Source organism: Filicampus tigris, chromosome 21, assembly GCF_054856515.1.
Source record: "Filicampus tigris isolate MCC_2025a chromosome 21, RoL_Ftig_1.0, whole genome shotgun sequence".
Taxonomy (NCBI): domain Eukaryota; kingdom Metazoa; phylum Chordata; class Actinopteri; order Syngnathiformes; family Syngnathidae; genus Filicampus; species Filicampus tigris.
Window position 1 is genome coordinate 6,333,360 of NC_141237.1, and position 17,192 is coordinate 6,350,551.

Genomic DNA, 17,192 nt, shown 5'->3' on the forward strand with positions numbered 1-17,192 from the left:
AAATGCACCCTGGAAGTCAAAATGTTCTCCAACTATTTAACCATCAGAACACCGAGCACACTGGACAACAGCCACGTATTCGAGAAGATTTTATCCACAATGGAGCGGAAGAACATGCTGTCGCGTAGCCAGTCCCTACGTAGCGTCCACTCATCATACGACAAGCCAGCCTGGATGGATGCCAAGATTCTTAGTAGGACAGTGTCCGTGTCCAAATTGGTCGAAAGGTGCACAAAAAAAACAAAAACAAACGTCCTGATCGATCCATTAAGATAAATCTAGCCTACACTTTTCATGCATCATTATGACCTAAACAGATATCAAGATGAAGACACCCGCACCGATTCAAAAGAGAATTGTGACATGAAGGCGAAGCCATCAGTTCAAGAGGTAAGCTTTCACTTTGCAACATTTAGATACTTCTATATGAAATAAGTGGACGTTTTTCCTGATAGAAGACTACAACCATGAATGGCCCGCAGGGATGGAAAAGACCTCAGCTGGAGCCTCCGAAGACCAGAGAAGACAAATGGGAACGCTCTTTGCCCGAAACCAATTTGAGTCGCAGCAGGTCGACGGGGAGCCTTCAAAACAAGGCCGATGTGTCCGAGTTGGTCAAAAGGTGGAAGACACACTGTCCTAATTCACCTGTTAATATAAATCCCGCCTACATTTTTAATCCATTATGACCTAAACAGATATCAAGTGACAACTGAAGATACTCGCACCAAGTCAAAAGAGAATTTCAACACTAAAGTGAAGCCATCGGTTCGAGAGGTAACCTTTCACTTTGCAACATATTTGGATACTTCTGTATAAAATAAATGGACATTTTTCCCGACTGAAGAACACAGCGGCAACTCCGCCCCTGAAAGGCCCACAGGAAAGAAAAACACCTCAGCTGGAGCCTCTGAAGACCAGAGAAGACAAATGGGAACGCTCTTTGCCCGAAACCAATTTGAGTCGCAGCAGGTCGACGGGGAGCCTTCAAAACAAGGCCGATGTGTCCGAGTTAGTCAAAAGGTGGAAGACACACTGTCCTAATTCATCTGTTACTATAAACCTCGCCTACATTTTTAATCCATTATGACCTAAACAGATATCAAGCGACAATTGAAGATACTTGCACCGATTCAAAAGAGAATTTCAACACAAAAGTGAAGCCATCGGTTAAAGAGGTAAGCTTTCACCGAGCAGCATATTTGCATACTCTTGTATGAAACAAATGCACACTTTTGCCGATTGAAGAAGACAGCGGCGACTCCGCCCCTGAAAGGCCCACAGGAAAGAAAAACCCCTCAGCTGGAGCCGCCCAAGACCAGACAAGACAAACGGGAACGCTCTTTGCCCGAAACTAGTTTGAGCCGGAGCAAGTCCACGGGGAGCCTTCAAAACAACGCCAATGTGTCCATCGAGGCCTTGAAGGCACGTTTCGAGATAAGAAATAAGCCGACAAGCACTTTCGGAGTGGCACATGAGGCAAAGCCTTCCAAAGATGTCAAGCCAGTGATGAATGGAGGGATCAATAAATCGGCAGAGAAGCAGAAGGCTCACGTGCATCCTGGCAAGAGAGATAAAGGGAATGCGCCACAGAAGGTAAAGAAACTTACATGATACAAACAGTCTGTGTAAAAAAAAAAAAAAAAAAAAATGGTTGCCGAAAGGAAATTTACTGAATACTTTAAGTTGGCACACACACGTCTTCCCTGACGAGCGTATGCTGTTATACAGTGACTGCAAAGTGAAAAATCAATTCCATATTTTCTTTTCGACTTCCTGGCCAAGTTTGCCACTATTTTTGTATTGTGTCCATTCAAGGTGGTGACACAACCCTGGACAGGGAAACGAAAAACAATTGGAGGTACCAAGGTTGAAAGGACTGTGGCCGCCGAAGCCGGTGAGTACAAGACCAAATAATCATTTCCTATGAAATGAAAAATGATGGAATAATTGACTCAGTTTCAAAATGAGAGCACACACCGAAGTAAATGTGATTTGGATGTATTAAACACAGAGGCCCATCCCATTTACTTCTGCATTACAGTACTATAAAACCATAAACAACACAAACATCTCCTCCCAGACTTTGCCCTTAGTTAAACTTTGCACAGATGAACCCTCATTAAACAAAGCACTAAATAAAATGCACACAACTACTCCTTTGCCCGCTTGGCAATATTAAAGCTGATTAGCATTCTACTAACTATAAGGCTGTTCCGTTATAAATGGCGCTGAATGAACTACCTTGGTGCGGCGGCGTAAGAATACATCGTCACACAGCACGAGAGCGCAAACTCTGTTAACACTGAGGAATGCCCACTCTAATATGTAAAACAGTCTAACATTTCATATTCGGTCTGCTTTCTATCGTTAGCCTGCCCAAATCGAGTGTCGTCCTCATGTTACTCGAAAAGACAAAACAGCTCGCCCGGTGCACATTCCCTAGAAAGCTGAGTGTGACTGCGGGTCAACGTACTGGGCGGTAGGAATGAAAAGAGTAAGCGTAGGGTGACTTTGCAAGGAGCCCTGGTGGACTCCACCTGGTGTGACCATGGCAGGCCACTCCAACGCAGGACAGAAATAGTCGGCCTCCTAGCCCCTCGATAAGTGCGAGGAGCGTGTGCGAGGCTCAGCTGTCACTCGGGCAGGAGTGCCAGACAGCTCGTGACCACAGCACGGGCACTAACGGGAAATTACTTGAGGAAATACTCACTGATTTTTAAGGAGCAGCTAGTTGGTGGTGAGTACCGACTTGTGTTTAGTTTCTCTCGAGGCCACAATCATCTACTGGATCTTGCAAGCAAGTCAAACAGCTTTTTTTTTTAATTAAAAATTAAAAGACATTTGAAATGCAGTCGTAGGGGACCACTGGGCAGTAAGTTTCGATATCGAATTTTTGGTTTTACTAATGAGAGATGATTAATGAAACTGTCAATCAATGTTTTCACCATATTTAGTGGATATCGCAGTACAGTGAAACACACAAAACATGATATTTTTGGGAAAAAAATGTCTTCATATGATGAAAAGGGCAACTCAAATCATCTACATCGACCCTTGATTGATGACAATACGATTTACGACTGTCCCGACACAAAACACTTCTAGGTTAGGGTTGGCATGTGGCATAAGAATTAAGTCATTACATAAACTGATTTCACTTCATGTACTTACCGTTCTTTTATTTGATTGATTCATATTCATTGCCTGGAAGAGGTTTTTCCATACAAATATTTACTGTAATTATAAATGATGTAATTGTGTTAGCGTCGAGAAGTGATAGACTACAGCACGTCCTGACTTGCGTTCAACGCAGGTTACGTCACTGCGGTAAGAACAGAAGACAGAGACCGTAATTGATCAAGACATCTGTCCCAACACCTGGTGATACACTGACGTGGTATTTGTAGTTCAAGGGAACTTATTTTTAGCATGTTTACTATTAAATGATTCGGTTCACATCAATGTTGCAAAACATGATATCCAGAATGTTTGGTTTTGTGTCGGTTTGGATACAGGGAAAAAAAAAAGTCCGCTCTTCTGTGCTTGGTCAACAGTGACATGAATTTTAGTTCTTGGTCAGTATGTGTGCCAGTGGGGTCAGGTATCTCTCCCTTACCATCACAAGAGGGATATTTTTAACTCTGACGCACAGCAGTTGCTATGAAAAAGCTTCTAAGCGCAGTAGCAAATAAAACTCATGACAGCACTGAAAGTGATTTATTGTTTTGTTCATTCCACCACCGGATGACGTCTCACTGCATCTTGACATCTTTCATGTGAACTTGTGTTTGCAGACTACAAACGGAGGTCAATCGCAGACTTTAGAGAAAACGCTCTTGCTCAGGAGAGCGAGAAACTGTGCGTCTCCGTCAAAGCTTTGTCTGCACTCTATCTGTCAAAGGTGGCAACTCAGGAAGCAAAGCAGAGAGCATTAAAACCGGTAACTGCACACTTTTGCGTCATGCGTCTGCTAGTTGTCCGCCATCATAGCTATGCGGATGATACGCAGCTATATCTAATCAATGTGCCCAAATGACAACAGTTCAATTAAGGTGTTGTCACTTTTTGAAACAATTTAATAACCGGATGAACCAAAATGTCCTTCGACTAAACCAAAACAAAACAGATAATTACTTTTCGCAATACAGAAATGAGGATTTCTGTTAGTAAACAGTAAGAACAAGTTCAAACCTGATTTGGATCTGACTTTCATCAGTCATATCAAATCAATCACTATAGCAGCTTTTACCAGATAAAAAGCATATCCAGATTGAAGGGTTGCATGCTCCAAGCAGACCAGGGGAAGCTTATCAATGCTTGAAATAGATGAAGTAGACTTCATTATTGAAATTGTCTGTAACATGCAAGAACATAGGACATAACATTGTTCCCCAAAGTAAAACCTAATTTTTCATTTTGATTCAAAACAAAAATAATCAGTCTGCTTTCATGGCGGACTACAGAAACCAGATATTTACTGTTAAGATGAAATTCTGAACACTTGGTCAATTTTAATTTAAAAAAAAAAAAAAGGTATCTAAACATTTAAACAATTTCCAAAAATAATTATCGATTCATTTGATAATTGGTTAGCTGTCGATTAATCGATTGATCGTTGCACCTCTACAGTTTTGTTTTATTCTTGTTAAATTCCAGTGCCGAGCAGCCTATAAAAATAGCGCTTGAACTATTTTCTGTTTCCAACTAGGGGCAAGATCAGTCATCTGAACTTGGGAGACAAGTAAAACAAATGAAGGTAAGTTAGCGTTGCACATAATTTCGCAAAACAAAGTTAATGCATTGCCTTTGCGCTTTATTGACAAAACAGCTGCATGCTGTTTGTAGAGTAAACACTCGCTTCATCAGTTTGCTTCACATTTGGAGTGCCTACAGTTGTTGAAAGCTTTGGAGTTCAGCTAACTCACTGACGATGTGCATCAATCAGGTGATATTTGGAAGGTAATACAAGCATCTCATTAACTGAAGCATGTCAGCACACGCTGAAGCACGGCACCTTAATAACCAACTTAGTGCCAAATGATGACCGCACCACTTTGTTCTTACATAAGATGGCGGAGGACACCCAGCTGAAGATAGAAGACCACCTTCAACAAGGACCAGATAACCTTGAGACACAGTCACAACAATCCTTGCAATCCCAAACGTCCAAAGAAAGGCTGTACCAACAGCGGCAGAAATGTGAGCTGAGAAGACTCCTTAAGCACACGCATCCCGAGCTGAAGATGCTGGATGAGGTCGTAGACGAGGAGCTCGCTGAAGTGTTGAGCTCAGAGACTGAGGTGACAGCTGATGAAACTGGATACGAGGGAGAGGTCCGCTCCAGACGCCTGATATTTGAGAATTGTTCCCAAAGTGGTAAAGTGTCACCTTACACCCCCAAGATGCACACAACTGGAGAATTTGTCCAACGAGGCAATATCAGTAAAACATCTGCCGTTTTTGAGCACCAAGACAAGAGGCCTCGTCTCAACCAAACCGTGGCTTCTTGTCCCGATCTCAGCAGAGAATGCGAGGATGTCAAGAGAATAGATGTCCAGGCAACCAGAAGGATATTTGAGAGTCAATATTCGGATACGTCCCAGTCAAGTCCAGAAAAGGTTCAGGGTAAAGTTTCTACTCCTGGTGTTTTGACTGACTTACTCCAAGAACAGGAGAGGGAGAATTGTGACCAGCAGAATATGCAGCGCCAGCTGAAACCCAGCCATATGAATTGGACAGAACAACCCAAAGATGCTGGCCATAGCACATGGAAGGAAGATGATGAATTGTCCAGTCATGTTGAAGAACATCAGGAGAGTATGAAAACGAGGGCATCGCTTATGAAAAACAACCCATTCATAGCTAAAAACATTGAACATCCCAATGCTCAAATGACAAAACCCACAATAGTAGCGGACGATGACTTTGCCGCCAACGTTAAAAATAGGACCCATTTGTTTGAATCAATGCCGTTTGACAAAATCAGACATCAGAACAAGGACGAAGTGGAGACAATGGTGGAGACACTCAAGGAGTCACTGAACTCCCTTCATCACTATCATGCCATTCATGCAGATGGCCTGATTATCGAGGTCAACGAGACCATGCGAGCTAAAAAGGCCACCTACACCAAATCAGTGAATGGAGCCGAGATCAATTATGATGACGTTTCTGAGGGTAATTTTCAAAACTTCATACTCCGTGCGCTACCACGAGAAAACCTTAAGTCTCAGGTCACGTACCTAACGGAGGCCTGCAACGGAGGCATTAAAAGCACATCGGTCAACGTACCCGTGCACCCGCATCAGTACACCGGCACCCAGGACACGGAGTGTAACACTGCCAATGTGGTTCAACTTGTGGAGGATATTCTTAATCAAGACAATTCTCTGAGGAAAGGAGCGATCATCCAGGAGGCCGCTGAAAAATCTGCAGACATTATCGTTTACTCCCTCTACAAGTATTCAGATGAGGACGACGTGCAACGATATTGTCCTCAAGAGTATTCCATAGGAACGGACGGAAGACAATCACCCTTAATATCTCCGGATAGCAGCGCCTGTCGAGGACCTGTCGGCCCTGAAGTGATAATGAAGGGGAATGTGAAACTATTTAAGAGTTGTATCGAAAAGGGTGAACTGGAGTATCTGAAAACTCTTCAGGGAAAGTCAACAGTTGAAGAACAGGAAGTTATTCTTCAACAGAAGTTGGGACAATGCGCAGATATTGCTCCTGAACAGAAAGCCGGTTGTGTAAATGAGTGTACTCCAGAGTGGGCACCAGTGGACATGAAGAGACTGAGAGACATGTTCTCTCAAGATCAAATGCAAAGCCAGTCCAATCAAACTGTCAGTAAAGATAATCCCCGTTCAAACACAATGACAAAGTCTTTCACAGGGCAAAATGTGACACTTGATAATGTTCACTCATCTCCCGTGAACGACTTTGACATTCACACTGAAAGACATGAGGGAAATAAATCTGTCGACTGTGGAAGCCAACTTCGTGAAGAATCAATAGACTCCATCGCTCTTGCGCAATTCGAGACACAGTGTGGAGACCGAGTCCTCCAAGCTGAGTTAATCCAAGTGGTAAATGATGAGGACGACGTCTCCCACCTCCAAATTGCAATCAATAGCCTCCAAGAAGCCACAATGGAAGCACAATCTTTACATCAGTTATCACAAGGAAAACATGGATCCAAATCGGCACAACATACTGAGCAACCAGTTATCTCGGCCCCTGATGTCGATTCACAACTAATACACTACAAACCTAACACATCACCCCAAAACAGTAGAAAATCAGATGGAATAGGTTTGAGGATCAATTCAGCAGCAGATATTGAACACGAAATGAAGTGCCTTCATCAAAATGTTTCCGAGGAAACCCACACAGCTAAAAGGAGTAAAAACCAAAACAGGACAGAGGAGTTCCCATTGCAAGACTTCCAAGCTGCTGCGGTTTCTCCAGATGTTTCAGAAACACAGCAAGAAGAGGAGGAAATTGTCTGTCAGGGTAAGATCAAAGCAGCATTGGATTCCTTAGAGAGGTCTAACGTCAATGTCACTAGGGGAGATTTCAAAGCAGCTATGATATACCGGAACTCCTCAAAACCTCCCAGAGAAATCATCAAAAATGCAGCTGAAGTTTCCAGTGACAAGGCAATCGACCAAGATGTTTATGCAATGGCATGCCAATCTCAAGTGAGTCCAAATACGGTCACAGAAGAGGAAACTCTTGTGAATGAAAAGTCAGAAAGTAGCGCTGCGCCAAAAAGTAGAAGGCCTGTTGGACCAAAACCAGTCATCCCTCCAAAACCTGAACATTTGAAAGTCAACCCGCAAAATAAACAAACAAACTCATTTAAGCTATTAAAAGATACAAATTCAACAGACACCGAGAAACAAACTCAAGAAATGTCTCAAATAAACACTGTTACAGAGTCGGAACATGATGTCGTGAGTGACAGAAGGTTGGGTGAAGGATCACAAAAGCCTCAGGAGATAGGTGAAAAACACCAAATCCATCGATCGCAAATCGCAGTGGAAAAATATGATCGAGACCAAGTAGGAGAGAAGGAAGAGACAGTCCAGGAGAAAGTGGCCAAGGACATGCTGGTTGAAGAGAAGGCGGCGGAAACGGAGGAAGACCATATCAATTTCAACAAGGCATGCAAAAAATTTGGGGGTACGAATGACCTTCCAAAAAAGAGACCACCTGCGAAACCAAAAAGAGTGAAAATAGCTCAACCTGACAACAAAATGTCAAACATTCCTGCACAGGTGGTTGCAGAACCACAGCACACAAGGGAACAAAATGAAGCCAAACAGGAGAAAGAAGTTAAACAGGAGGCCAAGGTTGAGTTGAGGGCAAAGAGGGGAAGGACAGAGACGGAGGACGAACGGCGCCAGCGTCTGTCGGTCCATATGGACGAGATCATGCGGGGCAACATCGGGGCTGCCATGGAGATTTTTGACAACTTGCGAAAGCAGGAGGAGCTGCGGGGCATCCTCGGTCGAGTCCAAGAGATCGAAGGGGACACCAGTGAGGTTGACGTGAGGTCCCTCAGGAAAGTGTATGAGAATGTCCCCGACTGGGTTGTCTCCTCGAACAAAAAGAAGCCAAGGCAAGGGAAAGCAGAACGCAAAGACGAGACGACGCAGGCGACATTCGCAACAGAGAGTAAGTCCTCAATGGCGCATGTTTTTGGAGATCTTGAACGAGCCAGTGAGGAAATTATGACTCTCAAGGAGCAGACGTTGGCGCGGCTTGTTGACATCGAGGAAGCCATTAAGAAGGCCCTTTACTCTGTCTCGACTTTAAAATCGGAGTCTGATATCGCCGGTCTGTCATGCCTGTTCAAGGAGTCGTTAGAAGGAACCTCGGCGTCAGGTCACGTTAGCAAAACAAGCAATACAGCATCCCCGCAGGTGAAAGGTGACCCCGAGGCTTCATCGGGTGGGCAGACCCCAAAGTACAGAGAAGGTCATCCATGTTCACCTGCATTTATCTCCATACAGTCAGCTGCCAGAAAGACAGATCAACTGCTGCCCCAAGAGGCCACAACCTGCCCAGCTTGTCAGCACAGCCCGGAGAAATTCCGCTCAACCAAACTGCTTCAACGCAACAGTCCTGCTTTTAGCAAAAAAGAGCCCACCGGCTGCTTCCCGCAACGAGAGATTAGCGTTCTCGAGGTGCAAACGGACCTGGAGGGGAGCAGAATCTCTGGCAGCGAGACCATCACAGAAAACTACGAGAAGACGGATGCCCGCGGCAACAGGATTTATTCCTCCACCACCGTCGTCGCCAGCAAACCAGACACCAGAACGACGTCATCCACAGATCTGATAGTGACCCGGCCAGCTTTGCATCAGGTCGCGACTTACCCGGAGGTTCTGCTGCCGGTCACCCAAAATCTTTAATTCGAGAACACTATACGTTTTGTAATGACTGTTGTGTACAGAATTTCAGTTATTTCTGAGTGATGACGTACTGGGATGCATTTTTTTGTTTGTTTTAGACAAATACAGATGATTGGTTTTCAACTGTCTGTCTCACTTGTCTCATCAGTTCCATCTCAGTCACCAAGAGACGTGCTCGGCCTGTTTGAAGCCAGTTTATCCCATGGAAAAAATGAGCACAGACAAATACGTTTTTCACAAAAGTTGCTTCTGCTGTAAAAAGTGCAAGAAAACACTAAGGTGAGACATGGAGAACAAATTCAAAAATCAGTTGCTGTACAAAAAAAGAGCTTGTACAGAAACTTTACAATGACTGAATATGAGTCTACAATGAGGGATGGGTGTTTGATTCAATTTTCTTGAATGATTATGGGGAAAACTAATGGCTTAATTCAGGGGTCTTCAATCCTGTTTCTCAGGCCGCTGTCCTGCCTGTTTTCCATCTCTCAAAGCTGCAACACACCTGATTCAAATGAAAAAAAATTCAACCTGTCCGCTCCTAATTATAGAAATGTTTCATTGTACACGACGCTGAAGTTGGCTCCAGGGTCGCGCTCCGGTTAAGTGTTGCATTCCACCTAAAAGACCGCATTTGCGCTTTCCCGCCTATAGGTGGCAATGTTTTCCACAGTTTTGCATGAGTGAAGACGCTGGTTTTGTTATTTATCTACCGTTTTAAAAAACGGATTACCTGTAACGATATTGTGATATTTAACATGCACTTAAAGAAATTACATCTTTATTATCTAATGAAAAAAGACATGCGTTAAAATATGAATGTATTCGTATCTATTCAAGTTATGTAGTGCTAATAATTCCATATGAATTTATTGCACGTGTTTTGCATTCTGCACTGCATTTGCCATTATCACAAGGGCGGCATTTTTTTCAATATATTGTGCAGCCGTAATTTAAATTATGCTTCCTCCATACGGGTAAAAAAAAAAAAAAAAAAAAAACAGTCTCTCTTTTGAAATATTAAATATGACAATGCTCTAAATAATACCTCTTCTGTCGACAATCCAGCTTTAACAAAATATTTCCTAATATCTTTTAAGTGTAATAATGTCAATAATAAAACAGTAGTCTCACAACAAGGACATTCAATTACCAAAGAAAAAAATGTCACTTCAGTCTTTAGTGTTCTTCCTTACAATTGTTTTCTTCTCTATCCTGTGTTCCCGGGTCCAACAATTAAGTAAGTCAGTCAACTTTGCATGTGAACTCTCTTTATAGCTACATTTTTGTGTGTGCGTTTTGATGTCCACATACTCTTTGAGATCTCCAACCAACACGTTTAAATAGACAACGAAACATATATGCGAGCTTAATTTGCATAGTTACCTTGTTCGTGTGTTGTCAGTGTCCTCAACTCCGACGTAGTCAGGGGCGATCCGACTGCAGGTGTGTTTGGCTTGTTCAACCGGTAAACTTCACGCACCTCTCGGTCCAGTGACCGACAGCGATGAAACACAGATGCATGAACGGGATGTCGTATTGCTTGCTTATTCCACTGAAGGGCTCCAGTGCATCCCATTTCAGCAGCGAACATTTTTCTGGGGCAATCACACATGTTACTGAGCGCATCTGCGCTACCTCCTGCTGCTACTAGACTTCTCTTCCGGGACCCCGCCCCCCTCGCAACGACACACACCTGGACTCCGGATTTCTCACCTATTTCCCAATCTAAACTTCGCCAGTTTTCAAACGAGACCCATTATGAATTTTTTTGACTGCATGGGATACACTAGTTTTTGGTTTTGATTTTGGTGGCCCCCCATTGCAGCAAAATGGCGTTGAATTTCTCACCTGTTTTATACTGCACACAAGGTCATCTTAAATCAAGTGAGGCCCATTTTGAAAAATCCGATTGAAAAGCAGACCACGGTGTGGAGTTTGTGTGCGTGTCCATAAGTATGAATGGTCCACATACTAATCCTTGTCCCGCTTTGTCCTATTCAGCGCACTAGTAGAACAATTGTGACTGTCTTACTATTGACAATTTTTCTTTTCTAGCCTGTGAGCTCTCATGTGCACTGGTAGAATGAGTCAGGTACACTCGTAGAACAAGTACATGCTGTAGTGAGGCACAGATTTCAACTATTGGTAGTTTAGTTTTGCCTCACTAAGTAACATGTAGTTCTACAACTGCAAACATGTCACCCAGTATGTTTGTGATCCCTAATAATTGATCCATCCTACCTCTGAATTTGATTATTACAAATTTTCTGGTGGACAACTCCAATTAGTTACTCTGACTTCATTTTCAATTTGTAGCAAGCAATTGTGTGCCTCTTGATTTTTGTGGCATTCAAACGACTTTGCAGACAACCACACGGCTTTATCCAGAGTTGCTTTCTCGTCCCATAACCGGCGACTTGTGCTCATTTCGTAGCATGATCAATTACGCTCCTTTACACGGGGAATTCTACTGCGTATTCCACTACCGACAACTGTTCCAAAGGAAAGGGAATTACGACGAGGGCTTTGGACACACCCAGCACAAGAACCGATGGCTGCTCAAGACCTCACGTGCTGAATCGGAGGTTTAGATAATCCTCCTGCTGTGAGTAAACTGTGTTCGAACATACACACTGATCCTTATTGATTGATCATTTATCACCAGTAATGACTCTGTTCTCAGGGGATGGCGACTATGACTACGCAGTAAATCCAGAAGCTGTGCAGGAGTTGCCACAAGGATTGATGAGCGTAGTTTATACGCCCTGACAATTTTTTTTGTCTCCAGTTGCTTCACAAATTAGAGTAATTCGTTTTAATGATTGCTTTTCCTCATCCCCTTCAAATCCAATTTCATTGTTTTTGTAAAAGATTTGAATAAAATGTTTAAAAAGTAGAAGAAAACGTCTTGTTTTCAAAGGCTCAACTATTCCTTAATTCCTCAAGTACTGGGAAACCTTTCACACACACCAGGTCCATTATGTCAGGCTGCCAGCTGTAACAAAATTGCCAGCGTCCTGACCCGTCAACTTCTTTTCGTAATCAAATTATTTATTTGTCCCAGCCCTACTTTAAAAAAAAAAAAGGTGTCTGTGGGAGAGAGGGAGCGCCAAGTAGAAAGTGGTGCATGGGTTATAAACACCCAAATATAAGACAGAGACAGCTGACATGGACCTTTGATTTATTAAGTTAAATGTACAAAAGATGAATGACGTGATACATGTTTTTGTTGGTTTTTTTAGGCTTTGTCATTCAAAAACAAAAGTGTGTCCCGATCGAAAGCCCCGGAAAGAGACAATCATCCAAACCCTGCTCTAAGTCACATTACAATCTACTGTGGAACACAGCTTATGTTCTTGTGTATTTAGAATGTCATACAAAAGTGCGGAACAATATGTATTTACAGAGTATGTATGTATGTGTATGTATGTATATATATATATATATATATATATATATATATATATATATATATATATATATATATATATATATATATATATATATATATATATATATATATATATGGTTATTTTTATCCATATAAAAGAGTTTCAGCAATTCATTGTTCCAAGCAGGTAAGGCACAGACGAGAGTGAAATAAAAACATTTGATCGTTCCTTTTCAAAAGTGCCAAACACCCCTCCCCCCCCCCTTTTTTTGGGGTGATTTGCTTTTTCATATACAGTGTGGAAAGCAAAGTGAAGGCAATGGCGTGATTGAAATCGGACTGCATCGGATTTGGAAGCTGCCATCAACGAAGAATGAGGTTGCGGGAAAAACAAAAGAGGAATACTGTAAAAGTAAAAGAGGCTGTAAATAAACAACAGCAACACTTGAATGTGCTCAACATTCTCTTTGGCCACTTGTCAACGGACTGGAATGGATGTGAGGGCACTCCGAACGGGAGGAGTCGCCGGTATTGCTTCAAGTGGGAAACGCTCACGTGTATTTAAAAAAGTAGAAAAATATCCGGCGTGTCGAGTAAAAAGGTGGCGCGATATCAAAAAGTGCAATGTACAATCCTAACGGTGAGAGGAGGTGGACCCCTCCAGTTTGTTTAAAAACAATAACGTAAGACATTCTCGCTGACATTTTGAGTGCGTATCGGAGCCGTAACAGAGGCGGGGCGCTGGCCGTGTGGTGAATGCTGGGAAAAGCCCTGTTGTGTTGAAAGCAATCATCACTGACGCTTGATTGCAGGATACCGTAGCTGTGACACGTGTCGGCAATATCCCGCCTGCACTTTGTTCTGTGTTAAAGGCACCGGCGGGAAAAATGTTCTTCTTCTACGACAGTCATTTTTGCAGGATCTTTGCGTGAAAGGAGACAATCAGAGCCGTAAAAGAGGCAGGACAGCGGCCATGTGGTAAAAGAATGCTGGGAAAGGAAGGACAGAAGTGTAAAGGTTCTCCCAGCCTGTTTTGTCAAAAGCAATTGACACCGGCATTGTGAAAATATCGGGATTCTTGATGCTTAGATCCCAACTTTGCTCAGTTCCGTATAAAAGGCACCAGTGGATAAATACCAGCTGCTGTTACGGCTCTGATGCAGCCATTGCATTGCTGTATCGTGGTATGTTAGGATGATATCATATCACGTGTTAACACAGCGCAAAAAAAAAATGCCAATACATTCAAGTATTTTCATGATTTGGCATTTGGTAATTTGGATATTTGCCTAAGTACTATGTTGAAGTAAGTTGAGGAGCTTCATTTGAACAAAAGTAGTGTTTGCTGCCAACTTTGAGACAAGGAACTATGTTGAAGTGAGTTGAGGAGCTTCATTTCAACAACAGTAGTGCTTTTCAAAGATGTCGCTGTCCAACAAGTAAAGAGTGGGACAAAATAAAAACGATAGTGTGACATATCTTATCGTTCAGTCCGTACAAATATTGGTGATGTCGCTGTCTGACATCACAAATCCACATTCATTTTTTAACACATTGTGAATCAAGCCGATAGAACGATAAACCTCAGCAACCATATCGTGAGGCAGTATCACAATCTTATAAATTCATGCCACAATGACGTAAAATATCGATTATCACGCAATCACCGTATCCTGATACAGATAGCACTATGATATCGGCATTAAGTCTTGCCATACATTATCGATACGAATCAAGAATCGATATTATCGCTGTCTAATGTCACGTGGACATTTTTTTATTGGTTATAATATCTTCGAATGTATCGATTATCACACGATCACCGTATCTTGATACGGTACCAGGAAGCTTCTGATATCGGGACAGCGGTACACCGACATTGCTTCCCATGTCAACAACAGGCTGTGTGAAAGCGCGCCACAATATTCCACTTTTATGGATTATCCGTAAGAACAATAAATGACGTGTCTCCTGTTACGGCTCCGACGCGGCCATTCCGCAATATCGCCGAGGCTCCAGTCTTGTCGTAAGGCTTCGATGACGAAAAACAGGACGACTTTATTTTTTTGGCGTTGTCATATAAAAATATCGCCTGCTAACGGAGGCTAACGAGTGGCGTTTACAGTACTACCACAGCCAATCACAGCTGCTCTGATGCTAAGCTAAGCTAGCACAGTGGCCCCGAAAAGCTCTCTGCCGCTAAGTGCTCACTCTAGCGGGGTGTTGGTTGTCGGGGGGGCGGGGCGCCATGTCATTTGGGGCCAAAGCCGCCCTGGACGAATGGGTGTCCGAGCAGGACGTCGGCAGTGGGCCGCCACTTCTCCTCGACGAAGACCTGCCGCAGGAAGTCCCGGCAGGCGTCGGACACGCCCTCTGGCAGTGCGGGCTTGGTGGGCTGCGTGGCGATCTTGAAGATGGCCGCCATGGCCTCGTACTCGGCCCACGGGGGCTTCTGGGTCAGCATCTCCACCACGGTGCATGCCACGCTCCTGAAGTGAGAAAGGCATGACGATTAAGATATACAGTTTAACACCAAAAATACAGATTTTTTAAATCAAATTAACTCATTCACTGCCAAAAACGTTTTTATATGTCTTTTCACAGTCCAGCCATTCAATCCCAGGAATTTATTTATATTTTTCTCCATTTTTTTCTAACATTAGGGTAAAAGAGGGTCTGAGAATGTCTGGCAGTTTAATGAGTTAAGATTTCTTTTCCTTGTAATATTTTTTTTCCTCATTGTGAGAATAAAGTAATATTAGTAACAAGATTAAAGTCAATTGCAAAACCGACTGCGTTGAATTGTACTAAATAAATAAATAAAGATCTGGTATTTTGACAAATTTTTGAAAAAAACAACTGTTCTTTTTTAACTTGATTTATTTCCCCTCACAATATTACACAACACTATTATTTTCTCCGAATTTTAAGAAAAATGTGCAATAATGCATCCATCCATTTTTTTGTGTGGTGCTTGCCCACATTCGGAAGCCACTCCCACCCTGGACTGCTCATCCGTCAATCGCACGTATAGACAAACAAGCATTCACACTCACATTCACACCGACGGGCAAATTAGAGACTCAGTGAACCTAATGCTTCATTTTGGAACGTGACGCTTCACAGGGCCTGTGTGTAGGAGGCGGACAGCAGAGGGTGCTCTTCTCCTTTCTTAAAGTCCACTAGCAGTCAAAAAAACCCTGCCGTTCAATTGAAACCAACCAAAAGCAAATTTAACAAAAACAAATCAAATGGGACACTCAGGAAGTTGAAACTGGAAAAATGAAACACTGGACAAAAATAAAACCAATGCCGCTGAATGCTAACGACTTCTTACCAGACGTCGGCCTTGCGCCCGTATCCCTCGCCGTTGATGACTTCCGGGCTCATCCAGTAGGGTGTGCCGGTGACAGACTTTATGCCCGTGCCGGACATGCAGATGGTCTGGATGCGTTTGCTGGCCCCAAAGTCTCCCAGCTTCACGTTACCGGAGGAGTCCCTCAAAATGTTGGCACCTTGGTGAGAGGAAATACAGGCCAGACCGGCAGCCGTTTAGTCTTAAGTCTAATCAGCCTCATTCAAAATAACCCTGAAGAACATTTGTAACAATCATGTCACGCTTACCTCCACCAAAGAGGTTCATTACATATATTTCCGTTACTTCTTGGAGAATTTTAAAAAGGAGTATTGAGTACTAAAAAAAAAAAAATGAAAATCTTACTAGAACAAAGTAATGAAATTATAACGTTATGAGAAAGTCGTGAATTGTAACATTACAAGACGAAGTCGTTAAGCCGCGAGAATAACGCAGAGTTACGGGAATAAAGTTGTACGGGTGTGAGAAAAAAGTCACAAAGTAATTGCAAAGAAAGTGGTTTGATTTGCAACATTACCAGAAAAAAGTCACCTGGTTGTAAAACTAAAGTCGTGAAGTTACGAGAATAAAGTCCTTAAATTACTAGAATAAAGGTGCGAAGCTATGAAAATAATCCTAATGTTGTGAAAATAAAAAAGCAAAGAAAATGAGCAGAAAGAGCAGTAAAGTTACAAGAAAAAAGCCATTCAGTTACTAAAGTGGTAACGTTACAAGAACATATTCCCTGAGTGACAAGAAAAAAAGCAACACCAACACAAGGATAAAGTTGCAACGTTCTAAAGAAAAAGTAATAAAGTTACAAGAACAAAGCCTTAACATAAGAAGAAACACAAAGTTATGAAAATGAAGTTGAAGGCACTCAATCAATCTTGTTCTTTGGGGAACGTTCCATTGCCAGAAAACTGAAGTCTATGTGCTTAGAACAACTCCCGTGTTGCATTTCTAAGTGGAAAAATCCCAGCCGCATATACGCTCAAACGGGCCACCCGCTATCTCC

General features: G+C 42.7%; 3 protein-coding genes and 1 long non-coding RNA gene across 5 annotated transcripts in view; 2 read left to right on the forward strand and 2 right to left on the reverse strand.

The window, feature by feature from the left end:
- The window catches only part of csrnp1b (cysteine-serine-rich nuclear protein 1b), a 92,419-nt gene extending 81,252 nt beyond the window's left edge, over positions 1–11,167 (reverse strand). The window contains exon 1 of one of the 2 annotated variants that reach the window (XM_086019994.1): positions 10,812–11,167. The gene's annotated coding sequence lies outside the window, so the exon portion shown is untranslated. The remainder of the gene's footprint in view (positions 1–10,811) is intronic. The other variant, XM_086019993.1, reaches the window with a different exon arrangement.
- Positions 59–9,428, forward strand: LOC147127363 (xin actin-binding repeat-containing protein 1-like). The gene is made up of 7 exons (XM_086021581.1): positions 59–227; positions 699–777; positions 1,249–1,596; positions 1,819–1,897; positions 3,798–3,943; positions 4,712–4,759; positions 5,073–9,428. The coding sequence occupies exons 1-7, from the start codon at positions 100–102 to the stop codon at positions 9,426–9,428; spliced, it is 5,184 nt and encodes a 1,727-aa protein (XP_085877707.1). The 5' UTR covers positions 59–99.
- On the forward strand, positions 10,891–12,326 carry LOC147127364 (uncharacterized). Its single transcript, XR_015084098.1, has 3 exons — positions 10,891–11,312; positions 11,863–12,033; positions 12,112–12,326. It is a non-coding gene; the product is annotated as an uncharacterized LOC147127364 (long non-coding RNA).
- A 582-nt stretch (positions 12,327–12,908) lies between these two features.
- Positions 12,909–17,192, reverse strand: part of map3k22 (mitogen-activated protein kinase kinase kinase 22) — a 31,834-nt gene continuing 27,550 nt past the window's right edge. Inside the window, exons 17-18 of the mRNA XM_086021346.1 lie at positions 16,157–16,334; positions 12,909–15,308 (exon numbers count right to left, since the gene is read on the reverse strand). Of these exons, the coding sequence (XP_085877472.1) occupies positions 15,071–15,308; positions 16,157–16,334 (416 nt within the window). The 3' untranslated portion in view covers positions 12,909–15,070. The remainder of the gene's footprint in view (positions 15,309–16,156; positions 16,335–17,192) is intronic.